The 21784-nt window shown below is 43.9% G+C and overlaps 1 protein-coding gene across 1 annotated transcript; it reads right to left on the bottom strand.

The window, feature by feature from the left end:
* Positions 1-4388: 4388 nt before the first annotated feature.
* Positions 4389-21615, bottom strand: ORC2 (origin recognition complex subunit 2). Its single transcript, XM_075093803.1, has 16 exons — positions 21332-21615; positions 19642-19782; positions 19266-19352; positions 17792-17872; positions 17007-17038; positions 15677-15734; positions 14603-14787; positions 13870-13968; positions 12178-12287; positions 10550-10682; positions 10041-10137; positions 8213-8359; positions 7445-7616; positions 7062-7123; positions 6182-6300; positions 4389-5530 (listed from the first exon to the last, which is right to left on the bottom strand). Exons 1-16 carry the CDS (start codon positions 21420-21422, stop codon positions 5444-5446), a joined length of 1701 nt encoding a protein of 566 aa, XP_074949904.1. The 5' UTR covers positions 21423-21615; the 3' UTR covers positions 4389-5443.
* Between the last annotated feature and the right edge of the window lie 169 nt (positions 21616-21784).

The raw sequence follows: 21784 nt of genomic DNA, 5'->3' as shown, positions 1-21784 counted from the left end.
CTCTTATTGGATCTATTTAATAACCATGATACTTAAGGATTGGTTTAGGTAAAATATAAAAACCTGACTTACCTTACACAGCACTTCTACCCTACCACAGTTATCATGTCAGTGCAAGTCACTGATATTTTGGCTGATAAACCTCCTGATAATGAAAGGGTGTGGATCACCCATGTGCATTAACAGTTTTATTAAGACACCACTCATATGCAAATATAGAACATAATTCAGGTATTTGGTACTAGTATTCAGTTGCACAGTTTGCCATTAATGCAACTTGAAGGTTTTTTTAACAAAGGGACTCTCAATTTAAAAAGCTTTGAAAGGTTAAAACACAATTCCTTAACAGAGCCAAAAATGAACTTAATGTGCTTTTGTTACTTCCTTTTAAAAACAGTTTATATAACTATGTCTCTTAATTACAGGATTACTAAAACCAAACAAGTAGCACTTTCACCACTGATAACGCTTGGGGTTTATTCTTTAAGTTAGGTTTTTTTGTTGTCGTGTTTTGGGTTTTTTAAGGGAAAAAAAAGAATCCCAGTTGCATACCGTAACATCTCTGGATTATGTGTACATGTCGTGGTTCAGCCTCAGCTGGCAACTGAGCACCACACAGCTGCTCGCTCACTCCCCCCCCACCCCTGGGGCAGTCGATTCCAGGTGTACTGGACACCCCTCCAAGTAAAAGCAAACTGTGGCCTGCACTCTGCTGCCAGAGGGATTGAGAAGAATGCATTAGCGATATCAATTGTGGCATACCACTTGGCCGCCTTTGATTCCAGTTCGTATTGAAGTTCTAGCATGTCTGGCACAGCAGCACTCAATGGCGGCGTGACTTCATTCAGGCCACGATAGTTTACTGTTAGCTTCCACTCTCCATTAGATTTCCGGACTGGCCATATGGGACTGTTAAAGGGTGAGTGGGTCTTACTGATCACTCCTTGGCTCCTCAGTTGGTGAATGAGTTTATGGATGGGGATCAGAGAGTCTCTGTTGGTGCAATATTGCTGCCGGTGCACTGTTGTGGTGGTGATTGGCACCTGTTGTTCTTTGACCTTCAGCAACCCCACCACAGAAGGGTCCTTTGAGAGACCGGGCAAGGTAGACAGCTGTTCAGTTTCCTCCGTCTCCAAGGCAGCTACACCAAAAGCCCACTTGTAACTTTTTGGGTCCTTGAAATACCCTCTCCTGAGGTAGTCTATGCCAAGGATGCACGGAGCCTCTGGGCCAGTCACAATGGGGTGCTTCTGCCACTCATTGCCAGTTAGGCTCACTTCGGCCTCCAATACAGTTAGCTCTTGGGATCCCCCCGTCACTCCAGCAATGCTGATGGGTTCTGCCCCTATATAGTTTGATGGCATTAAGGTGCACTGTGTGCCGGTGTCCACTAAAGCTTTATACTCCTGTGGGTCAGATGTGCCAGGCCATTGGATCCACACAGTCCAGTAAACCCGGTTAGCCCTTTCCTCCACCTGGCTGGAGGCAGGGCTCCTCTAGTCCTGATCATAGTATTCATCACTCACTTCCTGGAAATATGAATCACGAGTGTCTGTATTAAGATCAGACAGAAAATCAGCACTTCTGCTCCTCTGTCTGGAGAATTGCTTACGGGAAACTGGAGCAGCAGCTCTCCTGGAGAAACTCCCCTGAGTGATTGTTTTCCCTTGCAGCTCACGTACCCGTACCTCTAGGGTTGAGGTAGGTTTTCCATCCCACTTTTTCATGTCCTCTCCATGGTCATGCAGGTAAAACCATAGGGTGCCCTGTCATGTGTATCCCTTCTCTTGAGCAAAAGGACGCTTACTCCTAATGGCTGAGATACTGGTCCGTACTTGTGGGGAGTAGGACCTATCTTCTTTGAGTTGCTGGACCTCTCGGGACAGTTTCGCAACAGCAGAGACGAGCGAGGAAGAGAGATTTGCTTCATAGTCCCAGAGTTTATCGATCAACTCCACCACTGTTGGTGTCTCATCATCTTTCCAGGACATCACTGCCAATGAGTTTGCATACGAGGATGGTGCGTTCCGTAAAAACTTCCGCCACATGGGTCATGTGCACTCGGCTTCATCTGGCTCTTTGGCGGACTGTTGATCATCCAGGTCACCATAAATCACCTCAAGCACGGCTACTTCCCTTAGATACTGAATGCCTTTCTCCATGGTCATCCATTTTCCTAGGCGAAATACAGTATCTTCTTTGAAGGGATACCCCTTGCTCACTGCGGACAGGAGCCGCCTCCAGAGGCTGAGGGCTTGTGTTCCTTTTCCAATTGCTTTATCAATGCTCCCCCTTCCCTACAGAGGGATCCCAGTTTTTTGGCTTCCTTCCCCTCTAATTCCAGACTACTGGCCCCATTATCCCAGCAGCGGAGCAGCAAGGTGATAACATGCTCACCTGAATGACACCCGAAATCTTTCCGTATATCCCGCAACTCACTCAAGGATAGGGATCGGGTAGTTTCCGTTTCTTGTACACATTCTTCCTCTTCCTCCTCCTCTTCTTGTGATGGCCCTGGTTCCTCATAATCTCTTTCTAAACAAGTTGACCTTCTCTTCCAAGATTTCTTCTTGCGTATAGGGGCGACGGATACTGGCACAGGTTGGTCCGCTGGTTTAGCTGCAACGCTTGGCACTGGGGTTTGAGTAGCTGCAGTGTCTGTCGTGGGGGTTTGGGTGGCTGCAGTGCTTGTCACTGGGGTTGGAGTAGCTGCAGTATCTGTTGTGGAGGGTTGGGCGGCCACAGTGCTTGTCACTGGGGTTGGAGTAGCTGCAGTATCTGTCGTGGAGGGTTGGGCGGCCGCAGTGCTTGTCACTGGGGTTGGAGTAGCTGCAGTGTCTGTCGTGGGGGTTTGAGTGGCCGCAGTGCTTGTCAATTAACTCTCTATCCCAGCTAAAGCCATGAGAGTACACCAGAAGATATTTAAACAAAATGAAAATACTTCCATTGCAAATTTGTAAAGATCTTGACACCATCCTTTTAAGTTAATAAAGCTGACTCATCAAGCAGTGTCTTTACTGGATAATTGCATGTCTTGTTCCACTTACATTTAAGTGGAAAGAAATGACTCCAGTATTTGTGAAGCTACTGAGGCTATTTGAAGACCACTCGGTAAGCTGAGGAACAGGAAGTGGGAAGAAATGTCTTCTTTCCCAAGTAAAGGAACGGACTGTAGAAGTGATCCCTCCAAATCCAACAGTTCTGTATTCCTATAGATGTTAAAATGCTACTACCTTAGTATGTACGCAGAATTCAAGAGACAGAAAATTAATGCATAGATGGCGTAATTGTCCAGAAACAGCATGAAATCAGGATAAAATATGTTTAACACAAAACCCACAGGAATTAATTCACAGGAATTTTCTTTAGCTTGCATGCTTACATCACAGAATCAGCTGCAGCCAAAAACTGATTTGGACTTAACCTTCTCTTAGCAGATATGTGGTATCTGCTGCAGCCCTCCTCTTGGCCTGTGCAGGCTTCTGGTAGTCTACCAACACAGTTAGCCAGTAACTCTGAACTCAGGATGAATATAGCACTTCACTGAAGTACATTTCACATCTAGAAAACCACATGCAATTGCACTGAAAATGCACCACGGTATCACTATCTGCAAACACATTAGATGGCATCTTCCATATGTACTCGGAATATAATTTAAGTCTTGGGTTTCATAGGAACTGCGGAGGGAGTCAAAGGACTGCAAAACAGGATGTGGCTGTTTTTCCAAGAACACCTTTCAAGTGGCAAAGTTCTTGTTTTTGTTTTTGAATTCCATGCCTAACTTACAGAACTTGGATAAGACAACGCCTTCACCCCAGTTTTAGTGATTCTGACGGTAGCCTAAGTAGTGATAGGCAGGATCTGATGCAGTTTGGAAAGTTTTGGAATTGCAGCCAGTAAAACACACATGGCAAGTGCCACCAAAAGAGGATTTTAGTTGGAAAATGTTCTTGGGGAAGAAGCTGGAAAGTACTGCTGGTATGTACTAGTTTTCCCCATCAGACTCTCCAGCAAAGCTAATTAAGTCCTATACTTCAAGAGTCAAATTGTCAGTGCGGTAAGTAGATACCCCATGTTTTCCATACAAACAAGTCAGGTTGCAAACCTCTGCCTGTTGCTTCTGTCAGTGAGGGGTGGACCAGGTAACAATATTATTCCATGGGATGTTTTGGTTCTCTTCAAAAGCTATATACTGGTATTAAAAGGCAGGCAAACTATTTTTAATTTTGACACCTTATAAGAAACAATATAAAATGTTTTTACTAATTAGTTTGAAGTCTTCTGCATGCTGCATGAGGATTTGCACAGATATAATGAAAATGAGGCTTTCACAACTGCCAGAAGGATCTCTTTAACATAAAAGGCTTGTTGAAGACAAGAAAAGCTAATGAAAATTAATAAAGTACTTTATTTGATTGATTTGAACTACAACATCGAGCTGTAACACAGCTACCAAGTATTAGACATACAGAGTCCCTGAAGTCTGTCTGGCAGACTACAGCTGATGGAACCATAGGGCTTACTCCCACATACCTGAGAAAAAAAGTGAAGAAAAGCTGTCAAATTTCAGCAGTCTCCCAACCTCTAAGGGCTTAAAAAAAGGGAGAACTTATAAGTGGCATTTAAGGCCTCCTCCAGGATCGGTCGACACTCCTGATGTAAAAAATACATATATACAAATTAAGCTTCTAAAAAAATAAACAAAAAAACTTCACAGCCTCTTCATATTGCTGGACTGCAACTGGGAAAGTAGATGAAAGAAGCTGGATCCTCTCACCCTCACCAACAGGCAATGACTAAGTCCATCACAATTTTGATTACCTAGATCTTATAAAAGGATTTGGGTTTGGGGCAAGTCCTTCAGTTCTATTGCTAGAATTTAATAAGTTAGTGTCCCAAATCCACTAGTATGCTCCTTTCCGCATGCAGTCCAGGCAGGCCTCTTAGCATTCTAAATCTTGACTTCTTCATACACTGGAAGCTAGTCTTGTCCAACTGGTAAAGGAGTGCTGGAAAGCACTCAGCTGAGAAAGGTTGCACCACTAGTATAGACTAAAGCTCTGATCATCCAGTGATTTGCACTTCCCAAGTAAACAGCTCCAAACCCTCCTGTCTGGTGAGGTAGAGCACAGAAGGCACAATCTTGCCAAGCTGGTTTTTCTGGCTGTAAGGTTGGCTGCATAGATATGAAGAAGGCATCATCTGAGCTAAGAGACAAAGCAGACAAATCTAACTACACAGCAAGAGATGCCTTGCTTATAGAAGTCATCGTTCCAAACCACCCGAAGTAGTTCAATGATGAGCATCGTTCATGCCAATTATTACATTTCAGTAAGTAGTCCAGCAGCCTTGGGGTCGGAGGGAGAAAGATCTGAGTATAGGCCCCTCTCCAGCAACCCTTGAGAGCAATTGCCATAGATGCTTTGAGAACAGAGAGACGTTACACATCTTCATCCTCTTTCTCTAAGAAGTCGGTCAAGGTACTGTCATCTACAGGAATTAGTAAGTATTCCACACCATCAGCTCCCTGAGAAGAGACATGCATACACATTCTGTTAACACCAGTGCACAGTGCAATGCAAGCCACTAGACAACACTGCAATGCTAATGTTTATTTGTGGTCCAGATGAGAGCTGGCCAGCATTCAGAAGAACCACATTGCTAAAAAACAGGAGTGTTTCACTAGAGCAACACTGGAAATGCACAAATACAGCAAAAAGTCAATATATGAGAAATCCTCTGGTGGGCTATGCTAGTCTGACACTACACATCTCAGCACTGTGTTCCCATATCTAGTACTGCTGTACTGCCTTCATTAGGACTAACCTGCATTCTTCCTTTGTGCAAATACAAGTAATTACTGGAAGTAGACTAGCAGCCTCCACAGTCTGTTACTTCTCAAGGTCTTCAGGAAGAGGAGACCTGTAGGTTGCTGGGTAAGCAAAGCACCCTGCATTTTTACAACACCCTACCCATGTAAAGGGTGTTGACAAATCAGAGGCATGGAAAAAGCTGCAATTACAGAATTTCAGCCCTTTGCTAGTTCCTAGGTGCTTCAAGCAGTACAGCCTCACTGTGAGCTGCAGAGAGGTGTCTTAGGGACACTTAGTAGCAAGTAAGCATCTTTTTTCTTTTAAGGTGGCTGAATACCCAGAATTATCTTCTTCCCCCAACTAACCCGCTTGGTCCGGATGAGCTTGTGGTCCCTGAATTCTGTCAGCTGTGCCCTGAGAGTCAGGTCACTGTTCACAAGGAAAGCCTCCCGACACTGCTGGTAGAAGTCTTGGAAAGGCAGTCCTGGAGACCGAAAAAGGCGAGAACAAGAAAATGAAGTGGTAAGATCGTCAGATTGTTCCAGGTCTAACACCACATATTATCCTCACCTCCAAATCTTGCTTTGGCTTAGACCACAGTGGCTACAGTAACATCATCACTTTTTTCAAGTGTACAGTCAAGCTAACATTTCAGTAATTAACGTAAAACAGCTGAATTAACAATCCAGTCGCCCTGTCTGCCTGATGGAATTTTAATAGCACTTTAACTGCACTTCCCAGCATGGTTAATCTCTCTTAATTTCTAACTTTCTTTACCACTAACGTGTTATTCATATCCCCTGCAGCACCTGTTAGAGACCGTGACAGAATATTCCACATGTATCCTAGAAAGCAGGGATGCATCAGAAGTCACTTACATAGGAGCAGCATGGGAACAGAATCTCCTGGCTTTCCCTGGTCCTTTAAGCGCTAGTTATGCAAAATCATATTCTCCCTTTATTTTTTTAACTCCACAGTCCCCCATGAATGGTCGCACGCATGTCTAAACATCAGAGCAGACAACAGTTCAGAGGAGGTCCTTCAGAACCAGCCAGTCTATTGATTTCCTGTCAAAGTCAGACACAGTACCACTAGAAAGACAGTCGATGCCACTGAGTCCCACTGAGCCAAGAGTTACAGCACTTCTGTTGCTGGTGATGTAACCTGCATCCCAAAAGCCAGTGCCACTGTGACTGAGCTGGCAATAGCAACACCTGAAACAGATGAGAAAAGGTAGGTACATACCTGGATAAGATGGGTTGTCCTTGTTCTCCAGCTGGTACTGAGCAAGCAGTCTGAATATCCCCCTAAGTGAAAAGATGAGAGGGGAAAATCAAAAGGGGGGAAAAAAACCCCCACAACTCAAAAAGCCCCACCATCAGAAAATATTAACTGATTTTTCCTTCATGAGCAGGACTTTGTGCGTGAATCTCTTCACTGGACAAGGCTTGCTGTCCAAACACTGTTCATTTAAAGTAACCAATCAGTTAGAACCCAGGCCCTACCATCTTCACCTTGAACATTGTTGTCAGACAACAGGGACTGCGTCCTGCTAGGGGTAGACGAGAGTAACCTAGTAAGAACTGGATCCTCAGCAAGTGCTACAATGAAGTATAACAGTGTCTTACCTGGCATTGAGAGTGAGACTGCGCAGGACATGCGTTAGGGAGCTCAAAGCCAAAGATCCAGATTGTTGTACTAAAAGCGAGTTCTCATAAGACGTTTCTTCCACATAAGGACTAAATGTGGTTGTTTCATACCAAAGCCAGTTGTAAAGGCTTAGCTTCGCCTGATCCCACACTAGACAGAGAGAAAAGAAAGAGCAGACAGAATTGGGAGATTTAGCTTTTCTACGGTGTTAAATAAGAAATATTAAAATGAACTTAGTTCTACTGTAGGATTTGAGGAAACAATGTATGCTTGTGAAATTCACAGTACCTACACCCAGATACTTGCAGTTCAAGCAAGACAAATTCTCCGCAACAAAACATTTGTACACATCCCTTTTTCATGCCAGCATCATAGATATACTGTAAATTTTTCCAGAGTCAGCAGTGTCCAAAGAATTTCTGGCTGATAAACGAAATTGTTTGGATGCAATGACAGACAACATCCAGTCTCCATTTCAGTAAGTCCCTAAATCAAAGGGTGCCAGAAGCTTGGAGTCTACCTGTATACTATGATCAGTGACTGGTAGTGCTCAGTATCTTCATACAGTTTTGGTTCAACACAGCCACAGTCCCAGTCAGGGCTTCTAGCTGCTCCCACTGTACATACATCACCAGATCTATTTTGCACATCATCAGTAATACGTGAGCTTATGAAACATGCTCAGCAGCCCCAAAGTAGAATGCAGATTCTTCTCTCTCTGCTACATGAGGTCCAAGGAAACTCACTGAGAGGAGCATTGATGTGATCGATAGAGGCAATGAGGTAAATGCTAGGCAGAGAGGATAACTGTGCAAGGATCTGCTGACTTCTTTCTCCTCTCAACATCTGGCTGTCCAGGTTATGAATGAGGACATAAAGCTCTAAAGATGAATCTGCAAGGTCAGAAAAAACAGCAGAGAACCAATGAAAGAAACTGCACGCAAAGCGGTTTCCCATTCCCAGCACAGCCTAGGACAGGGTGATTCCATCAGGCTCCATATTCATCACTAATACCAAATCACTTTCCTTGTACAGCTTATTTTGATCTCTATCCCATGCTTAGGGTTTCTGAGGACCCATTCACTGTATCACAGTTCTCATCACAGCTACAGTTCTTTTTGCAGTTTAAGCTTTTCTCTTACAATTCACTTTCCACTTGCTCATGGCTTTCCCAGGAATTGCCCGTTTAGCTATGACTTTTAGTCCCGTGATTCAAGGTCATTCAACTGTATTTTAGGATGGAAGTCTAAACACAGTTTGTTCAGCTGCTTTTGAGTTACATGACTAGAATCCTTAAGCTCCTCGTCACACAATGAAAATGCATTTTTTATTGAGGGTTGGATCCAAAACATACTAACTTCATTGGAAACCTTTCTCACCGAGTCCTCAAAGACTTAGCTCGGATAATGCAAATGGTAGATGTTAAAATTTCCAACTAGCTTGTTGGTGCTGTACTTATCCCTGGGAACAGCTGTTTCCTAAGTCCAGAAACAATTCTGGAACAGTAGCCAGTGTTTGTGCAAATAGATGCATACTTGGCTGCCAATGGAAACGAAAGGTTCCTTAGACTTCCAGTCAGATCAGCTACAGTGTACTGCACAAGACTGATTTATGTAGATTCAGGTGGGTACTGCCATTAATCAGTCTTTTTCACTTAGTCCCACCAGAAATACTGATAAGGTAATGATGGAAAACAGAATGTAAACACATAAACACCAATGCCATACACAATTAAGATTCCATTGCAATTTGTGTATGTATACACAAGCAGTAAAATGGACATTCAAAAAGATTTCAGCAAGCATTCTGTGTGGTAATACCTGTTAAATTTTGCTTTTGAACCCAGTTCTAACCTGCTTGTTTGGCACTGCTGTCCTTTATTTCATCTTAATGTCAGTATTTGCATATATTAAATTTAAATGACCATACCACTAAACCATGTACATTTAAGCCATAATCCAGCCTATACTGAAATTTATGGAAAGACCCTCAGGCCGTGATTTTCCATAGGATCTCAAAGGGCTTATGTCTGTCAGAAACTGTCATTCCAAATTGTTTGTAACTTCTTCATTCTGTTGATTTCAGTGAGGTTTATATCAGGTCCTCAAGCAGCCACTAAGAACCACCTTCCCTCATGTAGCTGGAGTTTACCTATCCTGTCTTCCACCAGGAAACATGGCTACAGAAACACTGTGTGAATAAAGCACAAAGGCACTGTGCTAAATGCAAGATAGATGAGCATTTCAGTTTGCCTATTCCTGTTAGAACACTTGTGCCTTCCTCCTTCCCTTTCTAGAGAAATAAGTGTGCGAAACACTGGCTGAGGTAACAGCTTGGGATCATGTACACATATATTCCTGGTGCATGTACGTTTTCATGTATATGGCACAAATTACATATACAAGCATTGCCTTGACCAGAAAGAGGAGTATCGGATCACTCAAACAGCACTGGGCAAAGGAAAGTATACTAGCTACAATAAACTAAGAAACTAAATGCACATATGAAAACTATGAGGCAAGAAAATGTCTAGGCTCTCCTGCAGTAAGTGGACTCTAAAGTTAGTCATTTTACCTTCTTTAAACCTTTTAATGATGAATTCAAGCTGGTCAAGGGGGCTGCGGAAAGTCCCTATATGGTCCAGTACCTCCTCTGTGATGGAGTTGAGAATCTGAAAAAGAAAAAAGCAGCCCCTTCTGAAGGGCTCTGGCACTGAAGGACCTAGTCCAGAAAATCAAAAACTGAGCCCTTGACTGTCACACAGGAGGTAATGTGATTTTCACCATCAAATCCCCCAAACGGTCAATAAAAACAAAACATTTCTACCCCTTTTCAAAACAGTGACATAAAATAAGGCTTTAGACTGATGAGGATCTATTAATGACAGGAATTACTACAATTCCTTAGAAAATGCATGGGTTATTTTCTTTAAACTCTTCAAAGAGAGATAGGAACTGCTCTTCATTCAACAGTCTGCTGCTATAGGATGCAGCAGGTTTCCTTAACATTTTACACTGAAAGACTTTAGAGGTATCTGTAACACAGGATGATTACATAAACCCATAAGCTTTTTCCACACTTACAGATCTCGCAGTCATGCTGGGGAAGTATCCATTTACCACAAGGTGAACAGTATCCTGGAGCACAGAGGTACGAAACTTCTCTAACAAATCACGCTTTGAGCCCAGTCCATAAAGCACGATATTGAAACCCAAGCTGCAGAAAAGTGAGCAAATACACTGAATCAAAAAAGTACAAGTCCCCTTCTAGGTTCATACATTCATTAAGCAAAATGATCCATTGCAATCTTGCCTCTAAAAATGTCATGTTTCATCAACTCTAGGCTTACCTTCAGCTCACAGCTGACAAATAAGGTTAGCTGCCAGGAATCTGTAATGTGGCACGTGCATCCTAGTAAAAGAAGCGGTTTAGCACCCTGGGGGCACACAAATTTAGCAAAACTTCTACGGAAGAAAATGGTATTGTCCAAGAATATGAGACTAGATCTGCAACTTCAGATAATGAAGAGTAACCAGCATTCACATTCACCCCCTCATCAGTGATTATATTAAATGTTTACCATGGTTCACAGCAATTATGAAGAAAAAAAAGCAAGCCTTCAAGTTTTCTACTCTGATCTGCACGCACAATTTCAAAGCAGAATTAAACTATTCTCATATCTATTTCTTATCCTATTTGTTCCACAGAGAAAGAGGCAGGAAAGCATAAAGAGAACATGGTAGGGAATCACAAATCTTTATTTTTGAGGAGTAGGAAAAGCAACACCTTGACCAGAAAGAAGAGTATCAGGTCACCCAAATAGCACTGGGCAAAAGGAAGGCGTTCAACAACTGTCATTGACTTCAGTATCATCTATGGATTTGTTCCTTCTACCCTGCCACGCAAATCTCTAACCATCTGCCCAGATCACCAAGTCACAGAGAACTCCTCTTGCAACGCTCCCAACTTTCAAAGATAACATCTTTTTAATATGCTCTGTCACTCCCCATGAATCACAAATTTATTTATATTCTACTCCCTTGCAAAGCTTCTAAGGGGCTTTCTCCTCACCAACACCTGCTCCTGCCTCAGCACTTAACTTCAGAGCTGGTAGCCTGCCTTCTCCAAGGTGCTTCAGAATTTCACAGGTCTCCATAGTTCCCCATTTGCTTTCCTGGATGCTTACTCTTTTCTCCTTCCCATAAAGATACATGCAAACCCAGACAAAGTTTATACTGCTAACGTTTCAACAGCATTAAGGTTTCTTCATGCCTAGATCATTAGGTATCACAGGCATTCAAAGCTAACTGCTACACCACTGGGGATAGCCACATACTGAAGAAATTGGTGGTGGGCTACTCGCTACCAGCTACGCTGCTGCAAGCAAAACTGTTCACAGAGGACACTTCTCTCATCATTCATGTTCCCTGTTTGTGAACGCCCTCTAGCTTGGTTTACAGAGGCACAGACAAACCAGCCAGGCAGAATGCAACCTTATTTCACTTCAGGCATTCAGTTCGAAAACTTACATATTATTTGGTCTGGAGGAAACATTGTACTAAATTAATGTCACCTAATTTTTTAAATTTAAGCAATCAAAGAAAAAAACCTTGCTCCTCAACTCATCCACAGGATGTTTTTGACATGAGGGTAAGTTTACTGGCAGTGTCCATTTACTAGGCTTCTTCAGCAATTCTCACTGGATACTCACTGTAATTGCAGCATCCACTTGGAAAACAGGGATTCGTGTTGCTGGTTTAGCTCTTTAATTTCAGCAGCATAGGCAAGGGGAGCTTTTTTCAAAAGGTCATGCAGTGTTCGCTGTGTTGAGAAAGAGATGACAGTCATTAAAAGCTGAGCAGAATAATTTTCACTGACTGTGCACTCAGTTTGTGGTTTTTTTTTTTTTCCCATGAAGACTCCTGTAAGCAGTTTTTCTACTGGAGAAACAAAGCAGAAATTAAGTAACCTTATTATGGGAAATGACAGCCAGACTAGGACTAGAAGCAATATTGCACTGTGTTTTTCCTCTTCCTGCTGAATATGGGAAAACTGCCACTGAAATAATGCACAGACTCAGAGCTTACACAGCACCAAGCACTGTACCAGGAAGATACCAACATCGCAACCCTGCGCACAGGAGCAAGGGCTCCAATCAACATGCTTAGAAATGTTTCAGGTGTTCATCACCACAAGAGAATGCTCACAAACATGATCTTAAAAAAAGAAATACAGCAGAAAGGAAATCATTTGCAGCTGACAGCTAAATATAGAAAAAGTATTATTTCAAAAGCATCAAGAATCAAAGGATTAATTCAGCTTTAAAGATATGCTGGGATGTTGATGTTTAAACAGCACAGTAGCATGACTAATGGCATCAAACCTACAATGGTCTCCCTTTCTCTTCAGTTTTAACAGCTTTGCTTTCTCCTCCCTTGCAGTAGCAGACAGTTTACTCTGGAAAGAACACAAAGACAGCTGCAATGTATCAAACAAACATAAAGCATTGAGAGACCGCTAAGCCTTCAATTTTTTTTGGAGCCAGCAGTAGATTTAATACTGAAAGCCTTGATTTCCTTCCAGAGCTGTTATGAAAGAATTTGTTAAGAATACAGCTGTTTCTCTGGGTAGCAATTCCAGACAACAGCAAGCATCAGGCAATCTGCATATATGCCATCTTTTAAAACACAGATGCGTGCAAAAAGCAGTCATAGACATGACAGCTCCAAGTATTTTACATGCTTCCCTGGCACCTGTCTTTGTGTACCTGTCTCTGTAGGGTGCGACTGATTGCTCTGTACTGTCTTGTAGAAGTGGCATGTGGAAAAAGAAATACAGTAATTCAGTCACCACAATTACACCATTCCTGTCTTCTAGGAACTGGAAGGGGACAAAGTGCATTTCACAAACTAGGTGACCGCATTTAGAGCTGTCCCAGTCCTGCATGTGGCTTGACCCAGCAATGCTCAGATTAAAAGGGCTCTCAACTTCCTCTACACAAAAATAGTCAAGATAGCTTGTAATTCCCCTGAGCATTTCATTGACAAAATGCTGTTTTGGTGGTAATTTTTAAGGCAGGTCTCCACAACTCTGCTTCTCCCTCTTTTTCTCCCCCAAACGCAAACTTTAATCTGTTCTGGTAACTGCAGCTTTCAACTGGCTGCTCACCTGATGTCTTCTCCCTGTGTTTTCCCTACTGTCTGAGGTTCAAGCAACGGGGCCCTGTCCCTGCTTAGAGCAGCAGGAGACATAATGCTTAAAATGCTACCTAAATCAGCATTAACCACCGAGAATGTAATCAGCAGAAATACAGTGAAAATAGCAACATCAGGAAGTTTTGATGAGGGAAATCTTCAAAGAAATTAAAAACTTCAGGAGTTGTGTGATTAACTATGAAGCGTACCTGACTCAATCTTCTTTTCCGCAACTTCTGCAGCGTTCGGTCTGAAGTGAGCACTTTGGAACTACTGTGAGCTTCAAAGTATTCCTCCACCAGGTTGCTCTAAAAAGGGACAGAAAGATCAGCCATTGTCCTCCTGCTATCAAGTTACACCTCTCCCATTGCACCCACAAACATGTCTGAATATGGCCAGTATGAGACACAGAGCAAGGATGAATAAAAAGCCAGAAGATATTTGCAAAAATGGCTTCTACAGTAGCATTTTACCAAAGCTAACCTAGTTAGATATTTCTTTCCTGAAGACAGAGACAGAAAAGAGATTCCGAGAGAGAAGAACTTAGCAATAATTCTAAGGGTAGGTATGGGGATCCCTGGTGCTGGAAGGAAATCAGACAACAAAGCTAAACACCAAGCCAGAAGGTAATGTGTGCTTCTTTTGGTGCTATAGGAGTCAATTTCTTCAACATTTCTCAGTACAAGGTCTTCTGCTTCATGGACATCTTAGAACTTCTCCTTCTGAAGCTGCTGAGGATACAGGCTGGATTAGCCCACAGGCCCACATGATGCCTGTCCAACTGGGACTGCTCAGAAATACAGCAAAACCCAACCCAGCTGGTTTGATTTGAAATGAGTCTAGCAGTTCTTCCCCGTAGTTACGTGTGGTCACTGACAGCTTATTGTCACAAAACATCCCTTCATGCTTGCTAGCTCAGGGGCATATTTTCCGCACACTCACCATCTTGTCCTCCTTAACTTTTTTGGGTAGGGTGCTTCTGGGAGGAGGCATAGATGCAGCCTTAGTTTTTGCTGGGGTCTTTTGACCTGATAAAACAGTGCTGTCTTCTCTCTGGTCTTCCTCATCCTCCTCCTCTGAGCAGGAAGCAGAATATTCACTCTCACTTTCTAAATAGGGGTCTGGAGCTAAAGCATAAATTTAAGGTTAAACGCTAGCAACAACTTCTTACACAGAGCACACTTTGCACCATCTTGCTCTCTCACATACATGCTCTATGTGTTTTTCAAGCATACGATTCTTAAATGTATTTCACAGAAAAGTAAAATCAGTGCTTAAGAGGACTGCAAACACACACAGCCATTTATTTCCCAGTTCTAGGCTCACAAATTGTTTAGGAAAGCTTACTCTTGATACCAACTGAGAAACATAATCCTACCATAAAAAGTGACTGAAAATGGACAAAGGAATTCCCTGTTCATCTCTATGCCAGTTTCCCCAAATGCCAGTAATGCAAGCTGAGTATCTTCTGGGTGACACTCTATAAAAAGGTTCTGTAAAAGACCTCTGTTAGCAATGCTGACTTGAAGAGCACAGATGGAATCTGGCTCAGCCTTGGTCCCTCAACACAAAAGAAGAAATAGAACATGAAATGCCACGCACGAAACTCTCCTCTGCATTCATTCTGAGCACATATAGCCAACCAGTTATTGGAAATACTTTACCATGAATGTCCCAGCCATCATCAAAAAGTTTTATGACTTGGCTCAAGCAATTGTGCCAGGCTTAAGTGTCAGCATAGATTAGATGATTGAGAGTTTTGTCTCTTTTAATCATGTTACCCAGGCTCAGCAACTTGGTGCTTCTAACCCTTCCACCCCTTACCTAAGTAGCAATCTGTTGTGAGAAAAAGGTCTACATAGACTTCTTTAAGGACATTTCTACACCCTCTGCAGGATGAATCAGATTCCTTCACTCAGATCACTACTACAGGCAGAAGCCCACCGGAAGAAACACTCTCCTCTGAACGTAGTGCCTCACTAAATGTGGGAGCTGACTGCAATGGTTGTTCCTTACCTGCTAGCCTCTTTCGGAGTCTGTAAGGTGTGGTAGACACAAATTCTTTCTTTTTACTCTGTAACAGCAAAGAAAAAATACGCATTAGAAGAAACATATACCTCCTCAAAACAGCCCTCTGACAAACAAAGAGTAGAATCAGGTTACATTTCCAAGCTATTTCAGCCCACAAGAAACTGGGCAAGCAAAGGCAGTAAATATGGAGAGTTCTTGTTTTGCTATTCAGAGCTAGAGGGGGACAGGATCAGATTCCAAAAGGGGCTTAATTTTTTCAACTAATGTCCCAAGATGGAGGGTAGAAAACAGTGAAATCTCCAACCAAGATGCCAATCTTGGCCCCTCAGGAAGAATGAAATCAAAGCAAAGGCAAACTGGAAATGCTCTGACTCCCAGAGCAGTCCTCTTCCACATCACACTGTCTACTCAAAATCATTTGGAAATCCACTACCAGAATGACACAAGACCACTCAGAACACTAAGCCCATAATAAGTACACCAAAGGGAACCTAAGCTGCCTGGGCTCATCAAGCTGTAGCGGCACATCTTCTTCACGTATATGTAAAGCACATGCATGACTTGGACAGCAGATCAAGTCTGCAATACTTAGGAAACACTTCTGTTAATCCTGTCAAAGTGGATATGAAATTATCAAGGAGTGAACATGACATCCCAAAACAGCATCTCTTACAGGCATATCTCATCCTGGAACCTTATTCTGGAAAAGCTGTGCACGCATTTCTAGTATGATGCTGCACCATTTTAGAAAGCCAACTGTTTCACAGCACTCTCTTTATAACCATCACAACTGGCAGTTCTGCCATTGCACCACAGAAGACAACATCAGCTTACAACCCCCCCATTATCACAATGTATTTTTTGTAAACGAATGCTAAAGTAAGAAACTGAACAGCACTGCAGTTCTTGGATTCCTGTTCTAGCAGCACTCCTTACAATTAAGGCTGTTTCTTCCTTTGATGAGAAACTGGAAAGTTATGAGTCTAACGTCTGTGTCTAACGTCTGTGTCTAACCTCATTTGTGTGATGCAAGGAAATAGTCTTCACCCTTGCTATAATAACTATTAAAAAACAAAACAAAATAAAAAACCCCAAACCGCACTATTTGCTCACTGACTCTAAATCCCATAGTCCCGATTAACGGTAGCTCTAGTTCTCAGTTGAGTTATTCCTGCCTGGTTGGATTAGGAGAGACATCTGTGCTGTAAATCAGGCTTTTCAAGGTCCTGCCTTTCCACAACTGCAGTAACTTGGCAGTTCTAAAAGTGAAAAAACACACCCAAAAAAACCCAAGCAAGGTAGAGTCATCACTCACCCTCTGCTGCACTTTGTTTGAACTTGAATGTTCTGCAAAGCAAGAACAAGCATTGTTCAGAGTACTGCATATTTTCAACAGTGGCACAAGATGATCCATTAGAAAAACAGGCATTCACTATTCAAAGGTACGCTGCACCAGAATATTAGCTCACTGGGTGGTTAATCCCATGAGGGAAGCCTCTAGTTCCTCACAGGCAGGCAAGGAGAAAACAAAGACAGTCAACATTATTACCACAGAAATCAGCTTTTAATTCTGGTCACAGCTTTGGGAGGCCATCAGCAGGAGGGAAGAGGCTGAAAAATGAGCTAATGTCCTCTCCCTGAGCACAAAGTAACATACTCTCACCAGTATTGACCTGCACTGACTTCTCCCACCTGTATTTCTCCCTACAGCATTGGGTGCTTGAATAGTACAGAATAAAGTGTGAGTTTACACATGAACACTGACACAATCCTCCCCATTTAGTGCTCAACACATCAGTCCAGCTTGTAACTCTCTCAAGAGCAAGCTTTTCTGTTGAACACAGAGGGAATCATTAAGTGTCACAGCAAGAGATGAGAGAGAAGTTCATGTTTTCTCTACATCAGCAGGGCAGAATAAAAGATCTGACACCCAGGTGAACCAGAGGCCATACATACCAAGCAGTTCAGTCTACAATGTTAAGCTGACTAGAATACTCAAGCATGGCAGAAGCTGGCACTCAAGCACCCACTCCACAACTCACATAGAAACATAACCCCCATTCACTCAGCTTCAGTTCCCCAAAGCATCACAGCACTTACTGCTGCTTTGAGGGGTTTTGGCTGTCTTCTCAGGGCACTCAGGTGCAACGCTCCGTCCTGGTGTCTGGGCTAATTCAGAGGCTGTAGGAAATAGGGGGAAGGGAAGAAGTTTCATATGTCAAGTACAAAACTCCCAGCTCTGGCTAGTCAGCCATGGAGCCATACACCTGAAACTGTAGGAAATAGGGGGAAGGGAAGAAGTTTCATATGTCAAGTACAAAACTCCCAGCTCTGGCTAGTCAGCCATGGAGCCATACACCTGAAACACCCTGAGTATTAACTTCCTAGCTATTTCAGGAAGATGCACCAGATACTTCCATTTTTTTCCTAACCCTAATAGTGAACGTAATCCTTAACAAAGATTTTCAAAGACTGAACTCCTCAGTTAATTCATTTTACAAGTGTAGCTGAGGCCATGGCAGAGCACGCTTTGCTCCCTGGGAGACCACGTGTCTTCAAATCAGAACAATGTTGAGTCATGCTTACTTTAGAACTGCTCAGCTGGGCATAGTAGAGCATCAGGTATAGCAAACACGTCAGTTCCCCAGGAGGTGGGTTCTTGTATTGTGTTTACTTCTTTCTACTACTTATCAGCACAAGCTGAAGTTGAATCACTGACCTGAATATGGAAGGCTCCCATATCCTGCTAACAGTCCCTCAAGAAAACCAGCCTTCCACTGTGTGACTTGCATCAGTTTTCAAACTAAGTCATAGCTCCAGGAAGGAGCACCAGTGAAACCTACCCTGCTGCAGAAGACGGTGTAAGAAACGCACAACTTCCTAAAACACAGCAGAAGCCCAGAGAAGAGGTACAGAAACTTAGTTTCTGTATAGTGATACAGAAGAATGACCCCTCTCCCTTGGATCATCCTTTGTAGGATATACCCGTACCTGTGACGGCTAAACACTAATGAAGTTCAGATGGCGCTGGGCACACAAAGACTCTTCAAGTGAGAAGAAACATAGTGGTAGCAGGGCTCAAGCATCTTATTTGAACCAGAAGAGCCCAGCCTCTACAGAACTGCCACTTTCTGCTTGCTCTTCTAAGTCCACAGTTAGCCTAGCAAGCATGCTCAAGACACTTTGAGTAGAAGAAATCCCCTGACACACAAAGCTAATACTGCGTTTTTTGACTCTTTGCTACATAATGAGTTATTCTCACATCCTTCTGAGTTTCACAAATAAAACCCCTGCCATCCTTTGGCACTTACACGCAGACTTTCTCCCAGCATTAAGAAACTTCTACTTTTTCTTACATGTTTATTATCTGTATTTCTTACCCCCATAATGCCTTTGCTTTGTTCTAGCCCTATGCATTTGTTTCTGAGGAAGACTGATTCAGAGCCAGATAAAAGTTATTGAAATACTGCAAACATATCTTGTGAATAAACAGAAGTGACAAATCACATTAACAGAGTACTCAAAAGACAACCATAGGCAGAGCAAGAATCAAGGAAGAAAGAGGAAAACATACCCAGCTCTGCCATTTTGCTGGAGCATTTGGGAGTCTGGAATGAGTAAACTTCACTACCGCTTACACTTGAGCCATTTTCTACTGGATCTGTGAAAATAAATGTTATTTGTAGCTATTCAAAAAGCACTGTTATAGTCCCAACCCAAGGAAGATGGAATGCAACATTTTACTATTTGGCTCAAATGACTCTTTATATTACAGCTGTTATGAAATATCATAATAAAACCCTAGAATCATTATCCTCTCCTCTACCTGTTATCAGAAGCACAGCCAGACCTGGACAGCCCTCAAAGGCAATTTCATTAACATTGTACAATCTTGACACTGCAAGAATCTCCTGAAGTCACAGCTGTGTTAGGTTCTCCCCTGCTAATACCTTGAGCACATATTCCAAGAGCAGCAACATAGTTCTCTTCCAGGATCTCCTGAGCTTCATCATCTGAAATATTCTCAAGCTTCTTCACAAATCTCTTCACATTGACTGTCAGCTGAGTCTTGCCCTTCCGTACTTTAATACCTAGGATTGCAATAAAAGCTTTAACCTCCTGCTCTTTCATTATTTCTATTGCAGTAGTATGCAGCTGACATCCTGAAGAAAACAGAATTTTCCTCTAAGTAATAGCAATGAACCATGTGACCCTTGCAAAACAGAATTTGGTGGCCAGAAAGAAGAGCTAAGAGATATGGAAGCATTTGTTTTACGACTATATCCTTGAAGAGAGCTGAGAGACTGACAGAAGGGAACATCCCACATCAGAAGTCACTGAGAACTGGGTGATAAAGCGTAGAGTCAAAGAAAACAATTAATTGGGATGTTGATAAGAACTAAAACTAAGTGTCCTTTAGGTGAACTATCCTCATTATAATACTAAAAATCATAGCACAGAAAACCCCCTACTCAAATAAGCCACTCACTCTCTGAACATGCATGGTAAATTTAAAGGGAGCTGGACCTTTAAGTTGAAATGAGAAAGAAATTAACCAATTATTAGCTGGGGGATGTGATTATTTGATGTTATTGGCACATTTAATTGTATAAATACTTTGCAGTTTCTTGGTGCAGTGTGCTAGCTTTGTGGGTTACCACCTAGCACCCATCTCTGTGCAAAAATGAATTGAATAAAATACCTCCGCTCTGTGTGTAGTTTGGTGTTTTGCACACCAGGCAAATGAACCTGCTTTTTGGGATAAGACAGCTACCCCACCTAGAGACCAAGTAGAGACAAATCACTAAAATACAACACTGAGATGTCCCGCTAAAAGAACAGCTGGTCAGCTGACCCTACAGCCATTAGTCCTTTACCACAAAAGCCGGCCCCTGCAGCCCACGAGGACAAGATCCCCATCTCAGCACATATCAGCTTCCAGTTTGGGAGAAAAGACAGCTATTTACAGAGAAGTATCAAACTGCATGCAAAGGGGATGGTGTTTGGCACCCCCTATCTTCCCTAACAAAGGGGAGCAAGTGGAAGAGACCTGGCCTACAGGCTGTCAATACACTCAAGGGAGAACATAGGCTGCGAGACCTCTGGAGTCCGTCTGTCTGACCTTCTGCTCAAAACAGGACCAACAGCGAAGTCAGACCAGAGTGCTCTGTGCCCTGTACAGGCAAGTTTTAAGCATCTCCACAGAAGTTCCGAACATTAAGAGTCGCCAAAACTGCAGCAAAAGACCCCTCTCGCAACCACGTCGAACCTCATTCCGAGTTGGTTCTGCGTATGTTTAACCACGTCAGGGATGGGGAGCTGGCCACTCTGTGCCGCCTCTCCCCGGCCGTTACGCAGGCGGCGCGGTTCGGGAAGCCGCCGAGCTAGCACCGCACCACCTTCCGCGGAGGCGGCTCCCGCCGTGGTGCCGCAGTCGCCGCTTCCCACGTGCCGGGGCGGGGACAGAAACACACTGCGGAAGAGGAGGGCGACGCCGAAGGCCCCGTCCTACCCGCAGCGCTCAGCCGCTCCAGGTGCCGGCGGAGGGCTCCCTCCCGGGGGGGCGCCGCGGCTGCCCGCACCCCCCTCCCGGCGCCCTGGGCAGTGCCGGGCCGGGCGCTGCCCCGGGCCGGCTTGTACCTGCGTCGTCAGCGATGTGCTTCAGGACCTCCTCGTCGGGCACGAACTTCACCCGTAGGGCGCCGCTGCCCCTCCCCTCCGGCGGGCTCATAGTGGGCACCCTGCCCTGCCGGCACCCCCAGGCCAGCCGCGTCGGGCCCGGCCAGCCCTGTCAGAACTGTCCTCCGCCTCACCACGCCGCCCTCCAAGGGCCCGGGACCGAGGCTCGGGCCGCGGGGCTCCCAGCCGCCCCCCGCGGCACCAGACCCACGTGCGGCCCAACGGACGGCTCCGCCGCCCTCCCTGAGGGGTAGCGGGGCGGGCACCTAACGGCGCCGACGCGCCTTGACTGACCTGTGCGCCTTGGCCAATCCACGACCTTCTTTCCTGTCCCGCCTCCCGCGCCGGGATCAGTTTGAGGGCGGGACTTCCGCTGCCAGCCAAGCGCGCCGCCGCTTTGCGGGCGCCCGGCGT

Source organism: Phalacrocorax aristotelis, chromosome 5, assembly GCF_949628215.1.
Source record: "Phalacrocorax aristotelis chromosome 5, bGulAri2.1, whole genome shotgun sequence".
Taxonomy (NCBI): Eukaryota; Metazoa; Chordata; class Aves; order Suliformes; family Phalacrocoracidae; genus Phalacrocorax; species Phalacrocorax aristotelis.
This window is presented reverse-complemented; position numbering and strand designations above follow the sequence as displayed.

Coding starts and splice junctions, on each gene's coding strand:
- ORC2 (XM_075093803.1), bottom strand. CDS start 21,422: ATGAGCCCGCCGGAGGGGAGGGGCAGCGGCGCCCTACGGGTGAAGTTC. Junction 14,788..15,676: donor ACTCCGAAAGAGGCTAGCAG/GTAAGGAACAAC, acceptor TTTATGCTTTAG/CTCCAGACCCCTATTTAGAA. Junction 7,617..8,212: donor TCACATCAATGCTCCTCTCA/GTGAGTTTCCTT, acceptor CTCTCTGTCTAG/TGTGGGATCAGGCGAAGCTA.